General features: G+C 44.9%; 1 protein-coding gene across 3 annotated transcripts in view; it reads left to right on the forward strand.

Annotated features, from left to right (window-relative positions):
- The window catches only part of PANX1 (pannexin 1), a 49,521-nt gene extending 44,802 nt beyond the window's left edge, over positions 1 to 4,719 (forward strand). For all 3 annotated transcript variants that reach the window (XM_072795022.1, XM_072795023.1, XM_072795024.1), the window contains one exon: positions 60 to 4,719. In XM_072795022.1, coding sequence (XP_072651123.1) covers positions 60 to 139 — 80 coding nt within the window. In that variant the 3' untranslated portion in view covers positions 140 to 4,719. The remainder of the gene's footprint in view (positions 1 to 59) is intronic.
- Positions 4,720 to 13,323: the final 8,604 nt, after the last annotated feature.

Genomic DNA, 13,323 nt, shown 5'->3' on the forward strand with positions numbered 1-13,323 from the left:
ATTCATGCTGCTGGTTCCTGCTATGTGACTTTTGTCCTATTTGTTTTCCATTTTGACAGATTCAAATGTACCCAGTGAAACTAAAGTAAACAATGGAGAGAAAAATGCTCGACAGAGACTTCTGGATTCTTCTTGCTGATAATTTTTTTTTCCCATTGAACTTGAGATCCGTGATTCCTGTGACATAGATTTGTATTGGCCGAAGCGCTCTGTCAGGTGCCCAGCTGATTTGCAGCAGGTGGTTCTTGGTAGAGTAGAGATACTGAGTGTGCCTGATTGAGTCTCCAATGAAAATGACGACCCGCAAAACATTGTGGGAGATGGTTCATGAACTCCCGATGAGAAGCACCGTGATAAGTAAAGCACAGCGAGCATGTGTAAGTCCTTGTCACATGGAAAGAGGGAAGGCATCACAGCCAAAGTCCAAGCCCTGTTTGTGCCTCAAGGAAACACCTTTCTGTAGAGATGGTGCAGTGGGACTCAGAGGTGCCAGTGAGGACTTCAAGAAGGGTTTATTTGTGGTATGAAATAATATAAACATGTCAGGATCCAATTTTAATATGAATCTCCTATGTGCCCTTAATGACTGTTGCACAAGAAAAACATTCACTGGCCAGCAGTGGACTCACAGATGGACCTGCCGTTGGTGGAGCCTGTGGTGGGCAGGGGCCTGTGTTGGGGACAGTGCTGGTGTAATGGTTCTTGTTCCACCCAGGCTCTCTTTGCACTGCTGCCTGTCCGCCAAGGCTGAGATCGCCGACCACTGTTTGCTGCTCTCTGTTCCTATGGGCCGTGGCCCACGCACTGCTTCCCCCAGAAACTTGGTGAAGACTGTTCCCCCGGGGTATTTAATTGTGACTTCTGTACAGGCAAGGATGCTTCTCAGCCCAGTGAGGAAGCCTGGACATAAAGAACAAATTTCAGTTTTCCAGGAGGTTTTGTGCAGGTCATTCCTTTGCTATCAAAGGAATTGAAACAGGATGTTACTTAAACAAATGAACAGAACACAGAATTGCTTTTAAAAAGGGGACATTTTGCTTATTCTGATCAGAACATATAAATGACATCTGCCATATGGTGTGCTTGGAACCAGACCAGCTTAGTGGTTTATTTTATTTATATTTAAGCACATTTTTTAAAAATTCGTTTTAATTTAGAATCGTGTGATGTCAGAATTGAAGCCATGTGGGAAGGATGTTCTAGCATTGATGGAGAATTTACAGATGGCTATGTAACACCCAAGAATTATTTCATAAACATTTAAGGCCAATTCAGAATATATAAACACCTCTCTCAGTTCTAACCATGTAAATAGGCCCAAACTAAGTTTACATTTTATACAAAATCCTTTGAAACTTTATCTGTGGATCTCTCTGGTTTTACTCTTAGGAAGTTAACACATTACTAAAGTGAGTAATCCTCAGGAACCTCAAAGTTTACATTGGATCCTAGGGAAAGCTGTTTACCTAACCTAATTACTGTTTGAAAAACAAACATTGTGTAAGCTGCTCAGAGTATTCTGAGAATATTCTACTCTCTTTTTGGAATATTCACAGAAGTGGATTTAGTTGCACTTCTCTGAGTGTTTCTGAGATGGAAAGTTAATGCTAAATCTTAAGGATGCAATCAGTGCTTTAAATTATTCTTATTATATGATATTTATTACCGTTGAATCACAGTGCGACTTAGAAATAGCAAAACCTAAATACTCCATTTTCCTCATTTTTATATCACCATATCCAAGTGTCCATCACAGCTCTCCAGACTGGTTTCTTTTTATACTTTGAAAAGATTTCAGAGAGCTATTTTTTCTATGGTACAGTCCAGCTCCCTGCCAGCTCCATCTTGCCTATAGGCTGACCCTAATTTGTGTTTTGAAGTAGTAAAGTGGATCCATTTTTTAGGAAACCAGCAGCTCCCTAAGCCCTATCCCATATAATCCTTTCATCAGAGTTGGTATAGTGGGACTCCTTGACCTCTGTTCTTCTCCCCTCTTCTTCCATGCTGAGCTCCAGTAGGTTCTGGGGTGTCCCAGGCTCATCATGCTCGTCACTGATCGTTGCATATAATGAATCAGGCTAGTTCCCATCTTGGAGGAGTTCAGAGCCTAGTCAAAGGCAGCAGCAGGTATAAAGAAGAGTTGCCACAATAAAAGCCCTTCCAGAAAACTCCCAGCAACTGCTCTGTGTTCTCGGGAGGCATCATATTGTTCTCCTCTCTCCCATAACTTCTGTAGCTGGTGGTCTCTAGAGTCTAGTTGTAGTTTTTTCCAAAGATTTTTTAGCACCAGTCTTCCACTGTGAAACTTGAACAAAACCCTAGCATAGTGATTTTGAGCACTAAGAGCCTTCTGGCCTTCTGGACCTTACCTTGCAGGGGAGGGGAGAGGGCAAGCCCTTGAATGACCGTCATGGAGGTAAGAGGCTGACGGAGATCCCCAGTCCTACATGCCGGCTTGGGGAAAAGTGTTATCAGAAAAGTGAACTCATCCATCCCCTGCAAGTTGCTGATTTAAAGGACTACTTCTGAGGGTTCCCTTTCCCGAGGGTAAAGAGTCATTTCATTGCTTTCCAGAAAATGGGCAGACAGATTCTAAATGCATACACAGGGCTACTGACTTTGTTTCCAGCTCATGCCTTGCTAGTAAACCACCTGCTGGAGCTGGAACCAATCACTCTGAAAGCAGTGTCCACCTACGTGTTTGCTTTTACCACAGGACGGGCAGAGACTTCCAGTGTGTACATTGTTGGAACTTTTGGGAAGTTACAAACCCAAAATACTTTAAAAGCTACAAATCCTTTCCTGTGATACACATATAAGACTAAATACACCTTCTGAGGCCACCAGTGTCCGCGCTTGGACCCAAGGTTCAAATGCTGTGCTCCCATGGCCAGAGACCAGGCCACAGGCAGACAGTAGAGTCCCCTGTGCCCTTGTGGAAAGCCAAGGCTTCCAGTGGTGTCTCAGCTCTGCATTTACTTAGTAAAATCATGTTTGCACACTTATAAGTGTGCCAGACCTTTTTTGAGGAGCGGATCTCATTTTTTAGAGACAGGCTGAAAAAGCGGGTTACGGGAATGGGTGGGTGGCAGTACCCTGGAGAGATCAGGCTGTTGCCAGTGACCCCTGTGAAGCCTCTCTAGTGTGTGGAGAGGGTGAGCGTAACGCTTCTACAGAGCTTTGTGCGACTTTGTGGTGGTACTGTGAAAATGCTAGAAACTTCAGTTGGGTGGCAGGTCTTGTTGCATGTTTATGTTTGTTCCTAGAAGCTACCTGTTAACTGAGCATCCTGTCCTATCCAAGAACGGGCCAAGCTGGGATGGCTGGGCGCCTCTGGCCTTGCTCCTGTGCAAGCCCCGCTCCCGGGGCAGATTATTGCAGTTCTTAATGTGTGTTTGTATTGGCTTATTTTGCTTATTGTCAGTGCGAGGTTAATAGAACATCCACGAGGGGAGTTTTTATCTACCGCTGTAGTGTAAGTGAAGACAGTGACTGGCCTGTAATAGGCAGCCTGTAAATATTTGCTGAACAAATGAACACACTGTTGTGAGAAGTCTGGTGTGTTGGTAACAGTGATTTGATTTTAAAAGGCAAACAGGCCTCCACAGGAGACGAAACGGGAGACTCGCTCAGCCTCTTGGTGGAGAGAGGAGTGTTTGTGTCCATGACCCGGCCTCCACAAGTAAGCAGTGAACAGAAGGTTCTTAACTTCTTACTGTGCAGTCAGATGTGGCCTCCTTTTCAGTTCAACACAAGTTCACTCTTGCCCTGCGATGATTAGCGGAATTGAAATTTTGAAGCTCCGGATCTCAGTGATTTCCCAGAACAACCTCTCAAAACGGATCGCAGATTGAAATGTGTAATTAGCACTGACTGGGGTTTCTGACGAGGGCATGGAGATGAAATGGCCCCTCTGGGCAATCGTTGGCCTTTGGCCTTGTTTTTCACAGGTAATAAGAACCCTTTTAAAAAGGTTGTCCAAGAGGACACTGTGTCATTTGTGGAGCAGAATAGATGTAAATTCCCCATTGGTTCGTTCGGCCTGCTTGAAATGAAGTGTATTATGTTTGAGGGGGTTCTCTTCTTAGCTGTTAAAAATACTTTGTCACTGAAAGCATGCAGTTTGATCTGTGATCGTTCTTCAAGTTCTTAAAAGTTGCTGTAGTTTCTCATGCCTGGAGTGCTTTCCCCTGCCCAGTGGAGGAGGAAAATCCTTGTAGAATTCAACAGTGTCACAAGTGTTCCCTACAAAAGCAGAAGCCGCCAGTTCCTCTTAAACAAGTTGGCTTCTTAAAAGCACCATAATTACAGTCTATTGAGTTCTTTAAAGTGTTGCTCTGGGCATAATTTAAATTCTTTTTAATGACTAAACACCTTCAAAACTTTTAAAGAAAAATAAGCGTGTTCCTTTCTGTGCCATTCGGTAAGCATGATCGCTTTCTAGTCCACAAAGATCAAAAGATGACAGCGTATTATGGTGTTAGAAAATGATCCTTTAAAAAAGCACAAGAATCTTGAAAGCTCTGCAGTTTGATGGTTCTCACTGGGACATTTTATATTTCCACGTAAGTCGTTTGTCCAAGTTCTGCATTCTCATCAAGCCGACTTCCCTTTAAGGAGGGATCAGAGGCTGCCCTGTCTGTAGATGAAGCTAAAACAATGTTTTGGTTTTGTACTGTCCCATCCACCTCAATAAAACTTCTCTCCATAATGGAAAAATGTGTCTTAATATTTTTGGTCTTTTCAGGGAAGATGTAACAGAAGATGAGTCCTGAAATGTCATGAGGCTGGTTTCTCTGCTGGATACATAGCATTCAGTAGGCACCATGGTGCTTACTAACATCCAGCTGGCAGTAAGCAAAGGATGAAAGTCCCTGGTTAAGGGCCTACAACCCTTGTAATTTCCAAAGGTGAAATCGCATGCCTTCTGATTGGGGATTGTCTGTCCGGGCTTGGCGAGGCGGGAACGGAAACAATATGCTGCTAAACACGGGTTGGCCTGCCTGCCTCTGTCAAGAGGGGGACTCCCTTGTATGTGCTCACTTAACACAGTTTACTGCTGTAGGTAGGAAATCCCAGCCATCCAGAGCGGCGGTGCCTGGCTGAAAGTAATCCGTAAACACTGGCTGCAGCCCTCCTTGCCTCCTCCCACTCCCCAACTGTTTTCCTAGGGCAGTACCCCACAGAACCTTAGAAGTTGCACTCTGTTTCCATCATTCCAGAACAAATTGCCACAACCTTAACACCTCAAAGCAACACACCTTTATCATCTCACAGTTTTATGGGTCAGGGGTCTGGATGTGGCTGAGTTGGATCCTCTGCTCAGGGTCTGAGAAGGCCGCAGCCAAGGTGTGGACCAGCTGCAGCCTCCTCTGGAGGCTTAGCTGGGGACGGACCTGCTTCCAGGCACCTCGGGTTGCTAGCAGATCTTGTTTCCTTCTGTCTGACTGCTTCTCATTGCCTGTTGGCTGGAGGCCAGCTGCAGTTCCCTGCCATGTGGGTTTCTCCAACATGACTGCTCATGTCCTCAAGCCCAGAAGAGTTGTGTCTCACCTCAGGGAAGGCCCAACCCTTCCTTCAAGAGTTTGTACCTGAAGTCCTGCCACTCAGAATATTCTCCCTTTAGGTGAACTCAAAATCAGCTGCTTTGGGAGCTTCGTAACATCTGTGGAATCACTTCAGCTTTGCCATATTTTGTCACTCAGAAGCAAAGTCACAGGTCCCATGCACACTTGGGGAGTGGGGGGAAACAACACAGGGCACAAACATCAGGGAATCCTGGGGCCGCCCAAAGAAGTTTTTCGAAATCCTAGCCTCTCTGTCTCTGAGCTTCTAGTATAACCTCCTCAACATCCTCCTCGGGCCTCACTCTGTTCCCAGTGCTGACTCTCATCACTTCTCTCCTGAATTCCTCTTAGAGTCTTACCGTATAGAGCCATCTTCGACATTCCTGTTGGGACTCTTTAGAATACAAATCTGATCACTGCCAACCCTCCCTACCTCACCTCCACCATTTTAAATTCCTTTGGGACCTTTCCTGGCTTTGTGGATAAAGAACAGACTTGTGTCTGCCACAAAAGGCCCCACTTCGTCAGGCTCATCCCGTACCACCTAACACCATGCCTCCCATCTCGGATGCAGCCCTGTGTACTGCTCCTTAGAGGCCCCCCTCCTCCCTCCTCTCTCGGGTGCTCTTCCCTGCCCCGACCCCTCTTACCTTCCATTTGTTGGTGGGAATGTAAAATCGCAGAGCCACTATGGAAAGCAGTACGTCAGGGCCTCAAAAAATTAAGCAGAGAATTACCACCTGATCCAGCAGTTCCATTTCTGGGTTTGTATTCATCAACTGAGGCTGCCATAACAAAATGCCAGAGGCTGGTGGCTTACACAACAATTATTTTCTTAGGAGAAGGGAGACTCGGTATGGAGGCTAGAAATCCGAGGCGGGAGTTTCCAGCCAATTTACTGTCTGGTAAAAAACTCTTCCGGCTTGCAGATAGCAGCCTTCTTGTTAGTCCACACATGCCTTTCCTTGGTGTGTTTGGTGATTGGGGGTAGGAGTGGGGGTTTCTTTTTTTTTTAAGATTTTTGTCTATTTATTTTAGAGAGTGGGAGAGAGTAGGGGGGGGGAGCAGAAGGAGAGAGAATTCTAGGCAGACTCCATGCTGAGAAAAAAATCCTTATGCAGGGCTCTATCCCTGGATCCTGAGATCATGACCTGAGCTGAAATCAAGAGTTGGACACAACCGACTGAGCCACCCAGGTGCCCCTCTCTTCCTCTTCTTCTAAGGCAACTAGTCCTATGGTGTTAGGACCCCACCCTTATGACCTCAGGTCTTCTCAAGACCTTATCTCCAAATACAGTCACCTTAGGGGTTATGGCTTCAACCTCTGAGTGGTGGGGGGGGGGGGGGGGCAGGCAGAGAACTATTTAGTCTGTGCATTCAAAGTGCAGTGCATAAGACAGGCCACTGCTGTCAGCCTTCTGTGACCATATCAAATGACCTCAAGGAGAAACCCCAAACAAGAAAACCAGAAAATCAGTTAAGCAGAGGCAGGCAAGCAATATTTCTGAAAACTCAGATATGACAGAAACAATGTATTAAGACAACCAGAATGTCTCTCATGTGTCTGTGAAAATCAGTAAACTTTAACTTTTATAACCAAATTATACTTTGTGACACGTAATCATACCTTGAGAGAATTGCTTGTGAGCACGCATATCCCTTCCTTCTTTGCATATGATCCCCTGTAAGCTAACAAGCTTCAGAGCAGTCCTTCAGAACTATCTGGAATACTGTCTCACAGGCTGTAGTCCTTACAAGACAAGAAATGAAACCTTTACTAACGTACTTTGAGTTTGATTTTTTTTTCAGTCCACAAGTCCAAAGGGTACTTGCCTCAGAATTGAAGCTTTTTTTTTTTTTTTTTTAAGGAAAGTGGATCTTGAAGAGGTATTTGTACATCCATGTTTATAGCACCATTATTTGCAATAGCCAAAAGGTGGGAGCAACCAAAATGTCCATCGGCGAATGAACAATTAGAAGAAAGGTACATACCCAGACCTTCCTTTCAAAAGGAAGGGAGTTCTGACACAGGCTTCAACAAGGATGAACCTTGAAGACATCATGCAGTGAGGTTAAGTCAATCACAAAAAGACAACTATGGGTGAGGAACCTGGAGAGAGTGATTCACAGAGATAAAGTAGAATGGGGCCGGCCGGGGGCTGGGGAGGGGAGAATAGAGTAGTGTGGTTTAAAGAGGACAGAGTTCAGTCTTGCAAAATGAAAGGGGTTCCGGAGATTGGTCACACAACAGTGGGAATACACTTATCACTACTGAACTGCACACTTAAGAACGGTGAATGCAGTGACTGCTATGTCACATGCACTTTACCACAATAAGAAAATGCTCTGGATAGGCCGTAGGCAGCTCTCTGAGACCTCCCTCTGCCCTCTGCTCTTACACCCACCTCCCCCCACGCCCCCCCCCCACGCCCTGCTCAGATGAGATGACAAACAGCCTCTGTCTCAGCCCCAGGCAGCACCCACCTTCTCCCTCCACAGAGGCAGCGCCTTCCCGTCCTTGTCCCTGAATCCGGGCACCTGGCCCACAGCCACGCCATTCTTTCTCCCTTCATCTCCTGAGAATGCCCAGTGTGGATGGGAGCATCAGGTGAGAAGGGACACTCCCCTGGCCCATCATTGGGCTCGCCACCACTCCCTCCAGTTTGCCCAGTTCCTGTGGCTGAAGACAAGCATCCCCTGTTTCCTTCTCCCACTTCAGTGACTGAGGGCTTAACTGGGGCCTTTCTGAAACACTTCTAAAGAGCTTTCCCGGTGGATGGTTTTTCCATTGGTGCCCATGCTGATTTACACCTGAGAGGCTCATTTCATTTTCCAGGGGCTCTAATATACACCACCTTATGCACCTCGGCATTCTGATTTGAAATGCTGATGGTGATGTAGTAAGAGGAGAACCGTGACATCTTTTCTATAGTCACAGTCTTGGAGAGGCTTGGTGCTTCCCCTGCTCCCACTATACTGCCAACTCTCCCACCCACCACCCCCACCACACTCCCCGGCACCACCACCCAGAGGTGAGGACAGTGGGGGAAGGGGGGGAGAGGCTGGGCTGGAGGCTGTACCCTTCCTGACAAAACTGAATTACAATAACTAAACAGAATGGAGAATGTGTTCACTCAAATCCTACCTCTTCCCCCTTCGAATAACATCAGTGTTCTGAGTTCTTCTTGAAAGTGAGCTGAAAGCAGGAGCACATAAATGCTCCTTGGTGGTACACCAGAGACTGCAGACCCCTCAAAGAAAGGAGAAAGCAAGTCAAATCCAATGAATGAAAGAAAACCAAAATACAAGTTCCAAGAGCCCTGATTGTTTCAGTGTGGCTTTTCAGATGCAAGGAAAAGAGAAACCAAAGAAACTGAAATGCTATAAAAAATCACTTCCAAATCCAAACTGTGATTCACATGACCCTCAGGAAGCCGAGTCCAGCAGAACCTGAGCTTCCCTGGAAAATTCAGGAATGTAAGAGGGAACGTTCTGATGGTAATTTCAGAAGAAAAGATTTTTTTTTTAATTTTTTTATTTATGATAGTCACACAGAGAGAGAGAGGGGGGCAGAGACATCGGCAGAGGGAGAAGCAGGCTCCATGCACCGGGAGCCCGACGTGGGATTCGTCCCGGGTCTCCAGGATCACGCCCTGGGCCAAAGGCAGGTGCCAAACCGCTGCACCACCCAGGGATCCCCTTTCAGAAGAAAAAATTTTAACATTCATCGCCTTTGCTCTTTTGGATACCAAAACTGCTTCAAAGGAAGCACTGTTAAGCACCGAGGCCCTTGAGGCTCTTTACCATCTCTTAAAGTACTTTATAAGTAATATCACCCTTGAGATCAGGGAAGTTCATTTAAGAAAAAAGTAATTATCCCAAACTATGGCTGCTGCAAAAGGGAGCAGAAAAGAGAGTAAGCATTAAAAGAAGTGTGGCCTGGACAGGCTGTTCAATAGAATAAGATGAGAGCTGATGAGAGAACAAAGGCAAGAGAAATGTAGGTAAAATTAAATTTCCTTACAACTTGCAGTCCATTGACAAACACTTGAGGCAGCCCCAATATGACATTCCTGCAGGAATGGAACTGCATTCCTGAGGAAGGAACTCACAGCTGCCTTAATGGTAATGCTTTGCCAGGGACAAAAAGCAGCCTTAGCTTAACATTATTCAGCCCTCCAGGACTTAACGAATGAAAATATCTACCATCTACATGGACCTGGGTGGAACTGGAGGGTATTATGCTGAGTGAAGTAAGTCAATCGGAGAAGGACAATCATCATATGGTTTCACTCATATGGGGAATATAAAAGAAGTTGTGAAAAGGGTTATAAGGGAAAGGAGGGGAACTGAGTGGGCAAAATCAGAGAGAGAGACAAACCATGAGAGACTCCTGATTCTGGGGAAATAAACAAAGGGTTGCAGAAGGGAAGGTGGACAGGAGGGGGGGGTGGATGGGGTGACTGGGTGACGGGCACTGAGGAGGGCACTTGATAGGATGAGCACTGGGTGTTAATACTATGTGTTGGCAAATTGAATTTAAATTTAAAAAAAAAAAGAAAAAGAAAATCCCTTTGGAAACTTCTTTTATCTCTACTCCCCCCAAGATACATTTTAACAATCATCCTTCAAACGTAAGGCCCACTGATAGACATCGGAAGGGTCTCATGGCTAATGGCTAGTAGTAAATTACCTTGTCCTACCAGCAGCTACCTTGTCCTATCCTACCATGGATAGCCATGGTCCTCAAGGTCCTAAAAGCCATGCTTCAAAATTCTTTAGACACTTATGCTATCTCTAAGCCCCCACAAACTAAAAAGTTATAATCAGTCACTCCTTACAATCCCAGTGCAGCTCTTTCTGCCCACAGGTCCCATTCCCGTGCTATAATAAAAGCAACTTTTTTGCACAAGAAACATCTCAAGAACTCTTTCTTGACCATTTGCTCCCAGATCCTACATCACATAAAGAGCCACATAAGTAATTTAGGATTTTCTAGTAGCCACATAAAAAAGTAAAAGGAGACAGGTGAAATTAATGTTCAGGTGGAATAATGTAATTATTTTAACCCAATATATCAAAAATAGAATTTTGATATATAAAAAATATTGAGAGGTCCATTTTTTAGGGCACTAAGTCTTTGAAATACCAGCATGTCTTTTACACTTACAGCACATCTCAGGTCAGATTAGCCTCATTTAAAGTGTTCAGCGGTCACATGTGGCCAGTGGCTACCATATTGGACAGGGTATGTCACAACAGAATGCTTTGCCCATATCTGCTCCACCCTAAAGGCATGTACTTTAATCTGCTTATATCTTTGCCAGTGTCTTTCTTCTGGTCTGGGGTTCTCTTTTCCTGATGCCTACCTCCTTTCTGAAGGAATACGTGTCCTTCTTATCAAAAGGATGCATATTCTCTGCTACCTTGAAACTCAAGTCTGTGAGTATCTACTGATGCAGGAAAAGACATTAGGATTCGAAGCTGATGGCCAAGAAAGAATTCTTGAGACATCTTTGGTGCAAAAAGGTGATTTTATTAAAGCACGGGGATAGAACCCGTGGGCAGAAAGAGCTGCACTGGGGTTATGGGGGGGGCCAGCTGATTATATACTTTCAGGTAGGGAGGAGGTTAGGGATGGCATAAGTCTCCAAGGAATTTTGGAAACAAAGTTTCCAGGACCTTGAGGGGCTAGTTATTGTCGGGAAAAGGTCATGTATTACCATCTAACAAAACCCTAGTCATGAGACCCTTCACGTACATCAGTGGGGGATGGTGGCCAACATGTATTTTGAGGGGTTTAGAAAGGAAAATTCTAAAGGAATTTTTTTTTCTAAAGGAATTTTATATGTTAAAGTAGACTCACAGGATCTTGGGGGTTGGGCTAAGATTGCCTTTGCCCTTAGCAAAGTATTAACATGGAGGCAGTTGAGTCCCTAGAGGAATGTCATTCTGCCTGTTTCAAGGACTTGTCAATGGGCTGTAGGTAGTAAGGAAATTTAATAATTTTTTTCTGCCTTTTTTTCCCACATCACCTACCACTTGCTCACAATGAAATGTACATTACATACCTGCCTTTGAAGCAGCTATAATCTGGAATAAGAGTTCATAGCTGCTTCCCCAACCACATGCTCTCTTGCCTTCATTGTTGTTTTGTTTGTTTATTGCTACTTGTCCTTGTTCCCCTCAAATGGGCTATAGACTCTGTTAAATTCAGGTGTCTTCACAGCAGACCTCTCCACCCCAACATCTGTCCCTCAAGTGCCAAGCACAGCAAGACGAAGTGAGATGGAATTTGCCGGAGAACGTTAAGCGTGTGGGGAGGAGAGCAATCAAACTGCAGGTGCTCAGGGTCATTCATTCTCCTTTAACCAAAGCCTTGATGAAGCTGAGCAAAGAGGTGTATGTAGTAAGACGCATAGTAGATACCCTCCAAAAAGGCTTGCCTATTAGTGAGCTGCCTAAGTCATAGACTCTCATCTCGCAGGTAGAAAAACATGAATCATGAATTCCCTTGGCAGGATGAGGCACTGAAACTCTAAAGAGAAACCTTCGAAGCTAGGAGTGGAGGAGAACTTGGGACGGCCTGAGCTGCCTTCTGGCAGCTCCCTTTCTGTGCCCAAGGCCCTGTGGTGGAGGGAGAAGCTCACAGCTCTGGGGTCAGAACATTGTTGAAAACTGACATGCGTGCTTTGGAACCAAAATATAACTCAAAGACAGAGTTTGGGATAAAGAGGAACAATATAATAAGCTTACTGCTTTGCCAGACAAAGGAGGCCATAGTAGGCTAAGGCCTTCAGAAACTGTAAGCTGGCCAGAGGAAGGAGCTGGAGGCTTTACAGGGAAATACAGGATCTAGCTGGTTTCAGCAGGAATTGTGTACTTCCTGTCATCCTCTTTTGTTACATTTTCTAGGTGGTACCAGGTTCCTGAAACAAAGGCTAAGAAGGGAGGACAGGAGGTTTGGGGGAGAGAGGAAAAGTTTACTTAGTACAAAACTGAGCTTTGCTGAAGCATGAATATAGCCATTTTGGTGTTTGTTTGTTTGTTTGTTTTTTAAGATTTTATTTATTTATTCATGAGAGACACAGAGAGAGAGAGGCAGAGACACAGGCAGAGGGAGAAGCAGGCTCCATGCAGGGAGCCTGACATGGGACTCGATCCGGGTCTCCAGGATCACACCCTGGGCTGCAGGCAGCGCTAAACCGCTGTGCCCCCGGGGCTGCCCAGCCATTTTGATTTTTGTTCAACTTTATGCTTTTAAGCAGTTTCAAGAGGAGAAGTGAATCAAATTCTTACTTTTTCTGCCCAGAGCATTACGACCTCAATAAGCCTCAGGTCTTCCATCTGTAGAATGGGATAATAATATCTTTTAAGCTTTCTTCACTTTTAATTTGGAAATAATTATAAACCCTCAGGAAGTTGTAAAAATAACACAGAAAGATCCCCTTTACTCTTCATCCAGACTTCCCCAATGGTAACATCTTACATAATTGTAGTACAATATCAAAACCAGGAAGGGGACGTTAGTACAATCTACATGCTTTATTCAGATTTCATCAGTTTTATACACAGTCATTTGTGTGTGTGTGTGTGTGTGTGTGCAGAGTTGATACAATTTCATCACATGCATAGATTTGTGTGGCCGCCACCACAATCAAGATACAGAACTGTTTTGGAGTCCTGAGTTAAGATAGAGGAGGAATAAGAGACTCTAATTTTGTCTGGTCCCTGGCATTCAGCTGGATAGTTGTCA

The sequence above is a fragment of the Canis lupus genome, chromosome 23 (genome assembly GCF_048164855.1).
Source record: "Canis lupus baileyi chromosome 23, mCanLup2.hap1, whole genome shotgun sequence".
In the NCBI taxonomy this organism is placed as follows: Eukaryota; Metazoa; Chordata; class Mammalia; order Carnivora; family Canidae; genus Canis; species Canis lupus.